The following is a 14969-nucleotide window of genomic DNA, read 5'->3' as shown; positions in this document are numbered from 1 at the left end:
GAGCGGTTTAAACCAATGTGATTTGAGGAATCCCAGAACTACGTTGAGATCCCACAGTGCCACTGGAGGCACAAAAGGGGGTTGTATATGCAGTACTCCCTTGACAAACTTCTGGACTTCAGGAACTGAAGCCAATTCTTTCTGGAAGAAAATCGACAGGGCCGAAATTTGAACCTTAATGGACCCCAATTTGAGGCCCATAGACACTCCTGTTTGCAGGAAATGCAGGAATCGACCGAGTTGAAATTTCTTCGTGGGGCCTTCCTGGCCTCACACCACGCAACATATTTTCGCCACATGTGGTGATAATGTTGTGCGGTCACCTCCTTCCTGGCTTTGACCAGGGTAGGAATGACCTCTTCCGGAATGCCTTTTTCCCTTAGGATCCGGCGTTCAACCGCCATGCCGTCAAACGCAGCCGCGGTAAGTCTTGGAACAGACATGGTACTTGCTGAAGCAAGTCCCTTCTTAGCGGCAGAGGCCATGAGTCCTCTGTGAGTATCTCTTGAAGTTCCGGGTACCAAGTCCTTCTTGGCCAATCCGGAGCCACGAGTATAGTTCTTACTCCTCTACGTCTTATAATTCTCAATACCTTGGGTATGAGAAACAGAGGAGGGAACACATACACCGACTGGTACGCCCACGGTGTTACCAGAACGTCCACAGCTATTGCCTGAAGGTCTCTTGACCTGGCGCAATACCTGTCCAGTTTTTTGTTCAGGCGGGACGCCATCATGTCCACCTTTGGTCTTTCCCAACGGTTCACAATCATGTGGAAAACTTCCCGATGAAGTCCCCACTCTCCCGGGTGGAGGTCGTGCCTGCTGAGGAAGTCTGCTTCCCAGTTGTCCACTCCCGGAATGAACACTGCTGACAGTGCTATCACATGATTTTCCGCCCAGCGAAAAATCCTTGCAGTTTTTGCCATTGCCCTCCTGCTTCTTGTGCCGCCCTGTCTGTTTACGTGGGCGACTGCCGTGATGTTGTCCCACTGGATCAATACCGGCTGACCTTGAAGCAGAGGTCTTGCTAAGCTTAGAGCATTATAAATTGCCCTTAGCTCCAGTATATTTATGTGGAGAAAAGTCTCCAGACTTGATCACACTCCCTGGAAATTTTTTCCCTGTGTGACTGCTCCCCAGCCTCTCAGGCTGGCCTCCGTGGTCACCAGCATCCAATCCTGAATGCCGAATCTGCGGCCCTCTAGAAGATGAGCACTCTGTAACCACCACAGGAGAGACACCCTTGTCCTTGGAGATAGGGTTATCCGCTGATGCATCTGAAGATGCGATCCGGACCATTTGTCCAGCAGATCCCACTGAAAAGTTCTTGGGTGGAATCTGCCGAATGGAATCGCTTCGTAATAAGCCACCATTTTTCCCAGGACTCTTGTGCAATGATGCACTGACACTTTTCCTGGTTTTAGGAGGTTCCTGACTAGCTCGGATAACTCAATGGCTTTCTCCTCCGGGAGAAACACCTTTTTTCTGGACTGTGTCCAGAATCATCCCTAGGAACAGCAGACGTGTCGTCGGAAACAACTGCGGTTTTGGAATATTTAGAATCCACCCGTGCTGTCGTAGAACTACTTGAGATAGTGCTACTCCGACCTCCAACTGTTCTCTGGACCTTGCTCTTATCAGGAGGTCGTCCATTTTCTTTGAAGAAGAATCATCATTTCGGCCATTACCTTGGTAAAGACCCGGGGTGCCGTGGACAATCCAAACGGCAGCGTCTGAAACTGATAGTGACAGTTCTGTACCACGAACCTGAGATACCCTTGGTGAGAAGGGCAAATTGGGACATGGAGGTAAGCATCCCTGATGTCCCGGGACACCATATAGTCCGCTTCTTCCTGGTTCGCTATCACTGCTCTGAGTGACCCCATCTTGATTTGAACCTTTGTAAGTGTTCAAATATTTCAGATTTAGAATAGGTCTCACCGAGCCTTCTGGTTTCAGTACCACAATATAGTGTGGAATAATACCCCTTTCCTTGTTGTAGGAGGGGTACTTTGATTATCACCTGCTGGGAATACAGCTTGTGAATTGTTTCCAATACTGCCTCCCTGTCGGAGGGAGACGTTGGTAAAGCAGACTTCAGGAACCTGCGAGGGGGAAACGTCTCGACTTTCCAATCTGTACCCCTGGGATACTACTTGTAGGATCCAGGGGTCCTGTACGGCCCCAGCGTCATGCTGAGAACTTGGCAGAAGCGGTGGAAGGCTTCTGTTCCTGGGAATGGGCTGCCTGCTGCAGTCTTCTTCCCTTTCCTCTATCCCTGGGCAGATATGACTCTTATGGGGACGAAAGGACTGAGGCTGAAAAGACGGTGTCTTTTTCTGCATAGATGTGACTTAGGGTAAAAACGGTGGATTTTCCAGCAGTTGCCGTGGCCACCAGGTCCGATGGACCGACCCCAAATAACTCCTCCCCTTTATACGGCAATACATCTTTGTGCCGTTTGGAATCTGCATCACCTGACCACTGTCGTGTCCATAAACATCTTTTGGCAGATATGGACATCGCACTTACTCTTGATGCCAGAGTGCAAATATCCCTCTGTGCATCTCGCATATATAGAAATGCATCCTTTAAATGCTCTATAGTCAATAAAATACTGTCCCTGTCAAGGGTATCAATATTTTTAGTCAGGGAATCCGACCAAGCCACCCCAGCTCTGCACATCCAGGCTGAGGCGATCGCTGGTCGCAGTATAACACCAGTATGTGTGTATATACTTCTAGGATATTTTCCAGCCTCCTATCAGCTGGCTCCTTGAGGACGGCCCTATCTGGAGACGGTACCGCCACTTGTTTTGATAAGCGTGTGAGAGCCTTATCCACCCTAAGGGGTGTTTCCCAACGCGCCCTAATTTCTGGCGGGAAAGGGTATACCGCCAATAATTTTCTATCGGGGGAAACCCACGCATCATCACACACTTCATTTAATTTATCTGATTCAGGAAAAACTACAGGTAGTTTTTTCACACCCCACATAATACCCTTTTTTGTGGTACTTGTAGTATCAGAAATATGTAACACCTCCTTCATTGCCCTTAACAAGTAACGTGTGGCCCTAAAGGAAAATACGTTTGTTTCTTCACCGTCGACACTGAAATCAGTGTCCGTGTCTGTGTCTGTCGACCGACTGAGGTAAATGGGCGTTTTAAAGCCCCTGACGGTGTTTGAGACGCCTGGACAGGTACTATTTTGTTTGCCGGCCGTCTCTGTTGACATTATCACGTAATTCCTTGAATAAGCCATCCATTCCGGTGTCGACTCCCTAGAGAGTGACATCACCATTACAGGCAATTGCTCCGCCTCCTCACCAACATCGTCCTCATACATGTCGACACACACGTACCGACACACAGCACACACACAGGGAATGCTCTGATAGAGGACAGGACCCCACTAGCCCTTTGGGGAGACAGAGGGAGAGTTTGCCAGCACACACCAAAAACGCTATAATTATACAGGGACAACCTTTATATAAGTGTTTTTCCCTTATAGCATTTTAATATATATAGTCATATCGCCAAATCAGTGCCCCCCCTCTCTGTTTTAACCCTGTTTCTGTAGTGCAGTGCAGGGGAGAGCATGGGAGCCTTCCCACCAGCATTTCTGTGAGGGAAAATGGCGCTGTGTGCTGAGGAGAACAGGCCCCGCCCCCTTTTCGGCGGGCTTCTTCTCCCGTTTTTCTGAGACCTGGCAGGGGTTAAATACATCCATATAGCCCCCAGGGGCTATATGTGATGTATTTTTAGCCAGAATAAGGTACTTGCATTGCTGCCCAGGGCGCCCCCCCCAGCGCCCTACACCCTCAGTGACCGCTGCTATGAAGTGTGCTGACAACAATGGCGCACAGCTGCAGTGCTGTGCGCTACCTTATGAAGACTGAAAAGTCTTCTGCCGCCGGTTTCTGGACCTCTTCACTTTTCGGCATCTGCAAGGGGGTCGGCGGCGCGGCTCCGGGACGAACCCCAGGGTGAGACCTGTGTTCCGACTCCCTCTGGAGCTAATGGTGTCCAGTAGCCTAAGAAGCCAATCCATCCTGCACGCAGGTGAGTTCACTTCTTCTCCCCTAAGTCCCTCGTAGCAGTGAGCCTGTTGCCAGCAGGACTCACTGAAAATAAAAAACCTAACAAAACTTTTACTCTAAGCAGCTCTTTAGGAGAGCCACCTAGATTGCACCCTTCTCGGCCGGGCACAAAAATCTAACAGAGGCTTGGAGGAGGGTCATAGGGGGAGGAGCCAGTGCACACCACCTGATCCTAAAGCTTTTACTTTTGTGCCCTGTCTCCTGCGGAGCCGCTATTCCCCATGGTCCTGACGGAGTCCCCAGCATCCACTTAGGACGTCAGAGAAATATATTTAAAAATGTATAGAAAAAATCCTGTGCACATACGGAGCAACACCATATTATGCACCTTGCACCATATTAAAGCCCCCAGTAGCGGTGTTGCTTATACACATAATGCTCCCAGTAGCGGTGTTGCTTATACACATAATGCCCCCAGTAGCGGTGTTGCTTATACACATAATGCCTCCAGTAGCGGTGTTGCTTATACACATAATGCCCACAGTAGCGGTGTTGCTTATACACATAATGCCTCCAGTAGCGGTGCTGCTTATACACATAATGCCCCCCAAGTAGCGGTGCCGCTTATATACAAACTGCCCCCAGTAGCAGTGCAGCTTATACATGCCTCCAGTAGTAGCGCCGCTTACACATAATGACCACACACGCACACAGATACACACATACCCATACATACATACACACACACACACTTTCTCTCTCTCTTACTCACCCTCCCTCAACTTACCTATCACAGGCTGGCAGGAGCTGTTGCAGATCTTTCTCCTATGGTAGCAGCCTGGTCCCGTGTAGCTCCATTCCTGTTTCATGCCCGAATTCTGACACTGTCGCAGGAGGGGGAGAGGACGCTGCAAGCTTCAACTGAAAAGTGTCCCTCCCAAAACAGCCGCTGCCTTAGAGGAGACAGTTAGTTATTAAAGATACTAGTATCTTTAATAACTGTTTCCTCTGGGGTGGCGTCCATTTTGGGAGGGACGTTTACAATTGAAGCTTGCAGCGTCCTCTCCTCCTCCTGAGACAGAACGCGGGCATGAAAAGGGGGCGGAGCAGAGCGGTGGCATGAGCAGCCCGGGCCCTCTCCTCTCTGTTAGAGAGGCCGGGCCGAGGACAGCTGTGCCAGCAGCACCCACCTGATGGCGGGCCTGCGGTTGGGTTTACAGTAGCTGTGGATACTGAGTAAATGTAACATTTATAATGCCTGCTCTGAAGAGTGGCCTATCTGTAGCAGATCAGCAAATGATCAAAGAGAGACTGATTAACACCTGGAAGAAGAGTGTGCTTATGCCATCCTTTCTGTTAGCAGTTTCATTGGGATGCGGTTAGCCCATTGGTCAAGTGACCCGACACCACTTGGAATCCTGGCACAGGAACACTGACCGCCGATATCCCGAGGGTAAGTATCAGGGTGCCTGTTTGGGCTAGGGATGACTGGTGGAAAAGGTTGATGAAGGACAGGTCGACACATAAAAAGGTTGACATTACTTTTTTGGTGTTGTTTTTGCATAACATGGCCAGGAATCCCAATGAGTGCACCACTTCCTCTTGCATGGCTCTAGCTTCGCTGCGCTTGGAACAAGTTACTATTCCCAATCGTTAGTCCACATAATCGGTTAAACATAGGTTTGTTTGTTTTTAAACCATGACGATTTTTTCATGCGTCTACCTGTCCCGTGTCAACCATATTACTGTGTTAACCTTTTTCCTATGTTGATCAATAGTGGTCGACCTATTGACTGACGACCTAATCCATGTTGACCTACCATCCAGCGGCATCCCGGCCACTAGTATGCCGGCAGCGGGCTGAGGGCTAGAAAGCCCCTTGCGAGCTCCCTGCGCTCGCCACGCTGCGGGCACGATGGCTCGCCACAGAGTCTATTCTCCCTCTATGGGTGTCGTAGACACCTACAGAGGGAGAAGAGTCTGTGGAGCCGGTATTCCGGCGTCATCATTTCACTGCCTGTTGGGATTCCGGCGTTGGTATTGTGACAGTCAGGATCCTGACAGTCGGTCTTGTGATTGTCTCCCCCATAGAAAATAAACTGCAAAGTTTCCCGGGGCTGTTGCATAATGTGTCTGTAATAAAGCAATTCATTTATCACGGAATAATGTTCGGGGACTGCGAGTTAAATAATGAAAGCATGAGCCAGGCTGTCTGTAGACAGTCATTCATTATGTGCCCAACAATAGGCAACTGACCTTTGTCTGATACATAATAAATATGACTTTCTAGACAAATGAGTTTCAAAAATATTATGTCTGCCTTAGATATAAGAGTGAGCTTTCCATATCCTAGCAACAGAGAAACTTAATCACTTTCCCCTACATAAATCAGAACTATGCTCCTTGGAAACACATTTTCCATGCAGGGGAATCATGACTGTTATATTCATTTGTCATTACCTTAAACTTATGCTCGTAATTTTCAAATGCTTCCATAAGCATGCAAGTTGCTTCCATGGAGCGCTCCAGCCTGCCATCCACCCCATTAAAGCGATACATGCTGCCAGACACGTCTACCAGAAGTCGAAGTCTCTTTGGTTTCTGCTGTGGGCTTCCGAGCTGTGCAGAGAAACAGACTATTAGGGCCATGTGCACTAGCTAATTCCGAGCTGTGATTCATCCTAAGTACTGCCAAATTGTGAACAAACAATGCAAAACAGAAATATGAGGGCTGAGAGACGTGGACAATTGCTTGCACTAGGAAGTAGCTTGCCCTAGGTGCTAGGTACCTCCTCTACAGACCAATGGTACTACAAATATTTTCTGAGTGGTAAAATGATTTGTATATACTGTAAATGCATACTGCTGTACAGAAAGAGCTCGGAGCAGAGATTCAGCTGCTCAGTTTGTCCGCGGAACGACAATCTCATCCAATGTGGCCACTGATTCTGTTGGTTGGCATTTGGCCCAAGTTGCAGGATCAGCCCACATAGGAAAAGCATCACATATATATTTAACTTTAATAGTCCTGTTATAAACATAATTCTAAAATGTATTTTTAATCAGGATTCAGCAGTACAGCGCTTTTGTATACTGTTGGCTGTGTGTCTGTGTAAACATCCTAATGATCATCAGTGGAGGCGAGTCATAAAACACACTGCAGGAACAGTACAGTATGTGATGAGCACTGGGCACACTTGTGTAATTGTGTTATACCAAGCTATATCGTTTTCCAGGACTAATAAGTAGAATGGGTTGTAGTGATGATGTCAACATTCAAAATGATGACATAATGACTATACTAGGGTTAGACTGAGGTTAGGGTTAGCTTAATCTAGGACTGTCGACAACACTTTGGACACTGTCAATGTGAACAAGTTAACTGTCAATATGCAGGTGTTGATATTCTGTATGTCGACATGCTATACCACACCCAGGGGAACATATATATCTCTTTATGTTGTTTATCCTTAATCAGTAAACCCTCATAGTCAAAGCAACAATTAACCTAGTTTTCCAACAAGGCAAAATGTATGTTGAATTGTAGCCATGTTAAGCATGCTGCTCCTGGTTCTAACTACCTGAAGGTGAGATACAATCAGCAACTTTTATACAGAGCGCCGGTGAACCATGTATGCTATTTACTATGCTTTTTTGATGTTGTATATTTCTATGAGGTCCACTGCTTGTAATTGTTACTTTCTCATAGAGCTGATCCTTTATAATAACAGTGAGAACTGTCATTTGGAAAAGCTTCTGTCTCGGTCTCCACCCACACTGTGACCAACATGACTAGTACAATTTCCCTGGAGTGTGGAAAGTCAGACATGATTCCAGCTGGTTGTCACCACGCCCAGAGAACATACTTACTTCTGGCTCAAGCTCTCCGCGCCTTTTGTAAATTGCTTTCTCTCCTGCCAGACCATCGATGATCTTGGTATCATCCAGCTCTCCCATTGCTTGGTGTTTCAGCCACTGCCTTTCCTTGCCCTTTGCCTATAAGAAAGTATACTTGTTTGTCAAACAATAAATAGTACTGATATTAAGATATGAGTGACTCAATACGGTTGAATGCTATGTTTTCATGCTAAAACCATGAGCGACTGTCAGTGCTGGTGCTTTTGCTGTTTATGGATATCCTTGTGTTTATCACTGGAGTTGATAAATGCATTTTTACATAATTTATATCATTCAAAAATCAATAAACTTTTCTGTTAATGTCAACTTAATGTCATGTATAAATCAGAATATGTAAAGCTAGGAACACTCTCTTATACATTTAGATAATTTCCATTGTTATATATTTGTTGTATATTGCTCATTGTTTTGTTGTTAAAATTATTATTTATAAATTATTCTAGGCGCATGATAATTTTGGGTACCCAGGAGTGTAATAAGAACTTTGTGGGCCCCATACGAACATATTGAAGGGGCCCCTGTCCGAATGCTTCTTGAGAGACAACTCTTCGCAGCAGTTATTAATTTTACTAGTTCATTTTCTGAACCACAGTAGTGCCCTAGTTAATATTATGTCCCACAGTAGTGCCCTAGTTAATATTATGTCCCATTGTAGTGCCCTGGTTTATTTTATGAACCACAGTAGTTCCATAGTTTACAGTATGTCACATTGTAAGGCGGCTAGTACACATTATGCCACACAGTATCCTCAATTCACATTATGACATACAGTGCCCCAGTTCATATTATGCCACACTATAGTGCCTGCATTTCACATTGTACCACATAACAGTGCTCCATTTCTTATTATGTAACATTTGTCATTATAGTGCACTCCACATTACAAAGAGCAAATCAGATTCTGACACATTACAGTGGCCTGCAGTTCACATGGTGCCACATTACAGTGCCCCATTTCTTATTATGTAACATTATAGTGCCACCCACATTACAATGAGCAGATTAAATTATGAAACATTACAGAGGCCTCCAGTTCATATTGTGACACATTAGAGAGCACCCTTAACATTATAGGGGGATATTCAATTACAGTCTGAAGTTCCGACAGGGCGGAAAGACAGCACTTTCTTCTGATAATTAGCACTTTCCGACACTTCAATATTCAATTGAAGTGCCGTTTTTCCGCCCTGTCGGAAACGCCGACAAGTCGAAAAACACATGGATGAGTGCAATCTCTGCTCATACATGTGTTTACGACCCAGCCGCGGTCGAAAACGGTCCATTTTCGACCATTCATTTTCGCCCAGAGATGGCTGAAATGAATGGTCAGAATGGGAGGCAGCGCTGCAAGTATAGCGGTACGGGGCAGTACGGCGTACCGGTAAGAAATTCCCAGCCGGGACGCCGTACCGTCCACCATACTGCATCCCACTGGCTTTGTTCTGTGTGAGGGGAGGAGAGCACAGTGCAGCGCCTCTCCTGCCCCTCAATTCTCTTTGATGCCCGGTCTCACTCTCCATCGGCGGCGGCGTCAATCTGAATAAGGCACCGGTTTGCTAGCCAATCAGAGCTCGCGGACCGGCAGCCGCGGCTCCTGATTGGCTGCCGGTCCGCGAGCTCTGATTGGCTAATGAACCGGCGCCTCATTTCAGATTGCCACCGCTGGAGAGTGAGACCAGGCATCAAAGAGAATTGAGGGGCAGTAGAGGAAGGGGGGCAATGAGTGCACAGTGGGGCAATGTATATCTGGCACTGTAGGGGCATTGTATATCTGGCACAGGGGGGCAATGTATATCTGGCACTGTGGGGGCAATGTATATTTGGCACAGGGGGCATTGTATATCTGGCACTGTGGGGGCATTGTATATCTGGCACAGGGGGGCATTGCATATCTGGCACTGTGGGGCATTGTATATCTGGCACAGGGGGGCATTGTATGTCTGGCACTGTGGGGGCATTGTATATCTGGCACTGTGGTGGCATTTTATATCTGGCACTGTGGGGGCAATGTATATCTGGCACAGGGGGGCAATGTATATCTGGCACAGGGGGGCAATGTATATCTGGCACTGTGGAGGCATGGTATATCTGTCACGGAAGGGGGCAATGTATATCTGGCACTGTGGGGGCATTGTATATCTGGCACAGGGGTGCATTGTATATCTGGCACTGTGGGGCACTGTATATCTGGCACAGGGGGGGCAATGCATATCTGGCACTGTGGGGGCATTGTATATCTGGCACTGTGGGGGCAATGTATATCTGGCACTGTGGGGCCAATGTGTATCTGGCACTGTGGGGGCATTATATATCTGGCACAGGGGGCATTTGTGTATCTGGCACAGTGGGGCATTTGTGTATCTGGCACAGTGGGAGCATTTGTGTATCTGGCACAGTGGGAGCATTTGTTTATCTGGCACAGTGGGGGCAATGTATATCTGGCACTGTGGGGCAACGTGTATCTTGCACTGTTGGGGTCATATGTGTATCTGGCCCCCCCATACGTGTATCACGCATCCATTTTCATTGGCCACGCCCCATGTGGCATTTGACCATGCTCATTTTTTGGCGTGCGCACACCGTACCTATAAGACATTTTTTCTACTTGCACCACTGATGGGAGGGGAAACGGGCAGAAACGTCCCGCTCTTGAATACTGAAGTGTCAGATCCTCTCCGTCGGAGAGGATCCGACTGTAATTGAATATACCCCATATAATCCATTACACACACCTCTCACTGAAAATCTAATGTCACACAATTTAGGACGGGCAATGGACCAGAACCAGTTGATTAGTAGGCAAATCTGGGAAATTGTTATGTAACTTTATAACCTGGGTCCAGGCCTCCCCAAGCCTCTGGGCCCCATAGCAATGGCACTCCTTGCATCCACTATAGTTACACCCATTATATTAATTACTATCAGCCTTTATAAAATTGATCAGCAATATTTGGGGTGATTGATATTAAATTGTGTGATGGGAAGCAATTTATTACTCCCAATAGCCATTGTGAGCCATACAAACAAAGCCAAACACTGTAACAGGCACCTCCCAGTACAGTAATGTACATTAATAAATCCCACAAACACACATGCAGAATAACTCCCATTTTACATTTGTCACAGGCTTAATACTATTCTTCCTACATGTTATCATGTATGTCAAAATCAGTGGTCTCCTGACCGCCAGTCACATAACTACATCCCCCATGAACAATATTTATATGTCTCAAACTTCTTGGTGCCCTATTTGAAGGGTAGGTTTACATTTGACAATACCGTGCAAAATTCCTGCCGAGCTTTACAAACACATGAATGCATGTACTTCCGATGGACTGTATAAGCGCTTTGTTTGGTTACTGCTTATCAGCCTTTGCGTTAGCTCCCATAGCATGAGTACTCCTTTCATGCGAAGCTGGCTGGCTGCCTCGTCGCAGACACGATACAATCTTGCTGGAGTTAGCATAGTCCTGCTGCTGGCCAGCACTGAGCTGAACAAATTATGGCTTGAAAGGCATGTCTTGGAAGTGACATCATGCTATGCTGGATATGAGCTGCTCTTATGCACAGCTCACAAAGAGGTGCTGAAGTGCTTTGAACTATGGCAGTGAGGACTAATAAAAAGAGAAGAGATCCCCTTGTAAATGGATCTTGGTCGGAGTAAATGGAGGGTCTCATTAAAGTAAAAAATGCAAGAAACTAAAGAAGGAAATATAAACTCATTATGAAATAATGGTAAGAAAAGACTCATTCATGCGCAAATAACTCTTTTTAGCTAATGTATTACTGAAGACAACAAAGTAATCTGGAAGTAAAAGCACATAAGCTTGTGAGAAGAAACCACAGTCAGCTATAGCATCCTCTTCCGATCATTACATACTGTACTAGAGCAATGCATTTTAGGAGTAGCCTATTAAGGGGCAAACACAGGATTTCGACAGAGGGATTTCCAAATGCTTAATTTCAGAATGACTGAGGCCAGTCCATGAAGAGAGCATCATTTGCATGGAACAAGCTATAGTCTGCCTCACACATCCCCTGGATGTGGGCTATATTCCATAATCTATAAGTCCCTTGCTTTGCAGAGCATTGGAGTTTGGGGGAGCGGCAGAAGAACCTGGCACCAGCCCAGGACATATATGTACACATTAGTCAACTTATAAACTGGATAGTGTATGCAGTACAGTATTAATAATTAACTAAATAGATGGTCTGTAATATGAACTGTAGGGAAGAGACTAGAAAATGAACATCTGTATTAAACATATTCATCTCAGATACATGCCAAAGTGGATAGGAAAAGGTTAAACGTACCATAATAAATATACATACATAATTATAACCAACAGAAGTGAAGATGGGTTTCTAAGCACACATTCTCCCAACTCACTTTAAGATGCCTGTCTCTGCTCTCTGACAGCTGCTCTCTGGGCTGACTGAGCGCACACACACACACACACACACACACACAAACCCCCCCCCAGACTTGGTAGGAGAAACTGCTGCTATTGAGCATGCACAGCAGCTCTATTATGTCACTTATACAGCACGTTGCGGGTGTACAATTACTAAAATTGTATTATATACTATTCCTATTGTGGTCATAATTTCAGCCAATGGTATCTGTCCATAAATATCAGGTATAGCATGATGCACACAATGTCACAGCTTGAATTACTGATCAGAAAACCTAGCTGTACAGGCCACTTTTGATTTAAAGATATTTTAAATATGGCCAACACATTTTATATGAAACGTCTATTTATATGGTGCTAACATATTACTCACCAACTTAAAGAAATTGTTTAATTAATCACATCACTCCCTGCCCTGGTGGAGCTTGCAGTCTAAATTTTCTACCACAAAAATACACACAGGAGTGTCAATTCTGTTCAAGGATAATTAACCTACCAACGTAATTTGGTCCCGCAGCAAGCAACCCAGAAAGGAAACACATAAACTACATACAGATGAAACACTGGTTGGAACCATAAACCAAACAGTGGCAGTTTTTACCTATGGGCTGCAGGACTGCAGCCATCCCCCCCCCACCCCCCTTCCGCCCAGTAAAATCTGCAACCCAGATCACAGTCAGTGAAACCAGATGCATCCGTGAGACTGTACTAGCTTCACTGTGACTGACAGTGACTTCCTATTGGATGTCCTACTTGCCAGTCACAGACACTACAGGCAGTCCCGTTGGGAGGTGTTTGCTCCCACCGGAACTGCCAGACAAGGCTGCAACAGGCAGAGAGCTGGCATCCTGTAGGAAGCCAGCTCCCTGCCTTATTAGCCCTAGTCGGCTTCTATAGGCTGCAGCCGATGCAGTCCACTGAAGCCGTGGTTTTGCGCATGTGCAGTTTCATTGCCACTACTGCGCGTGCGCCGGATCCCGTTGTCTGTGAACTGCACATGGCACAGGCGGCGGGACCCGGGCAGGGGTGGGGACAGTCAGGAATTGCTCACAGCTCATGTTAATATGAGAATCTGCTCCACAAGCAAATACTTGAAGTGCAATCCCTCCTACCACTAATCCACAACCTCCACTAGAAGCATTTAACAATAACTACTAAGGTATATCCTAACTTGAAACACTCTTTCTCCTTGAGCCAACATGGTATTTTTTGCAACCTAATAGCAGCAAACCCCAAAGTACTGTATTCTTACCTGCAAACAAAAGTAGAAGATGGGTCAGACAGAGACAGCAGCAAAGGAATTGAATGGTTTAGTAAGAAAATGTGAGCAATAGCTTATAAACCATACTTGCCTACTCTCCCGGAAGCTGTGGGAGGCTCCCGTTTTTTGGGGAAGCCCCCCGCACCCCCAGAAGAGTAGGCAGGTCTCCCGCATCCTGGTGCGCACCCTATTGATGCGGGCAGGATAGAGATACTGTCCCGTATTCGCGGGTCCGTGGGGTGCGGTAGGTGTTAAAATGACGCAAATCACGTCATTTTAGCCCCGCCCATTTCCCGCAGACCGGCGAATCGCAGCATTTTCTGATGTGGGGCAGTGCTTGATGATGTCACAGCCTGGCCTGCCCCCCGAAGTCTCCTGCAGCGTCTCCTCTCCGGGCTTCTCCCGGACGGGAGAAATGTAAAGTAGGTAAGTATGTTATAAACAACTGTTACACAAACTATTGGTCCCATGAACCTACTACCCCACCACTCGGCCCTGCTCACTGTCACTTCACCTCTATTTGCACCACACTATACTGCCTGCCCTCCTCCTGCAGTTTCTCCTCTTAGCTTAGGAACCCACATCAACCTGCTTTAAAACAGCCATCCAAATTAATCTCATCCCAACACTACAACAACCCTGATAATCTCATTCACATCTCTCCCACAAACTCTCTCCCTCCCTCCTATGCCCTCTGGAATGTCAGATCTGTCTGTAACAAAATGGTCCCCACCCATGACCTTTTTCTCTCCAACTCCCTGAACCTCCTAGCCATTACAGAAACATGGATTTCTTCCTCTGACACCATTTTTCTTGCTGCTCTCTCACATTCACACACACCATAGCTTGGGGGTTGTCCTGGTGGTGTTGGGGTCCTTCTAACCTCCGTTTACTTTTACCAACTGATACACCCAGAAACGTCCCTTACATTTTCTATATTTGAGGTCCATGCTATATGACTCATCCAACCTGTTCACTTTCGAGTAGCTCTCATATACAGTTCCCCTGGCGTTCCCACGAAATTCCTCGACAATTTTGGTTCCTGGCTTACTCACTTCCTCTGTTATAACGGGATTGTATTGGGATGCTGGCAGTCAGAATACCAGCATAGGCAACCCGACGTGAAGAATCCCGACACCCGGTAGGTAAGTAGCCTAACACTCCTCGTCTACTCTCCTAAACCTAACTCCTCACCCTCCTCATTCACTTGATCTTGTCTTCGCTCACTGTTATGATATTTCTGACTACTCCAACTCCCCCTCTCTGCCCACCCCCACCTCAACTACTCTCCTCACTCTCTGCCTTTGACTTTGTCACCTACTTCACATCTAA

At 46.5% G+C, this 14969-nt stretch overlaps 1 protein-coding gene across 2 annotated transcripts in view; it reads right to left on the bottom strand.

Annotated features, from left to right (window-relative positions):
- Window positions 1-14969, bottom strand: part of VWA8 (von Willebrand factor A domain containing 8) — an 875413-nt gene that overhangs the window by 31781 nt on the left and 828663 nt on the right. For both annotated transcript variants that reach the window (XM_063952874.1, XM_063952875.1), the window contains exons 42-43: window positions 7914-8039; window positions 6504-6662 (exon numbers count right to left, since the gene is read on the bottom strand). In XM_063952874.1, the coding sequence (XP_063808944.1) occupies window positions 6504-6662; window positions 7914-8039 (285 nt within the window). The remainder of the gene's footprint in view (window positions 1-6503; window positions 6663-7913; window positions 8040-14969) is intronic.

The sequence above is a fragment of the Pseudophryne corroboree genome, chromosome 2, assembly GCF_028390025.1.
Source record: "Pseudophryne corroboree isolate aPseCor3 chromosome 2, aPseCor3.hap2, whole genome shotgun sequence".
Lineage (NCBI taxonomy): Eukaryota > Metazoa > Chordata > Amphibia > Anura > Myobatrachidae > Pseudophryne > Pseudophryne corroboree.
The sequence above is the reverse complement of the archived record's forward strand: the minus strand, read 5'-3'. Positions and strand labels throughout refer to the sequence as shown.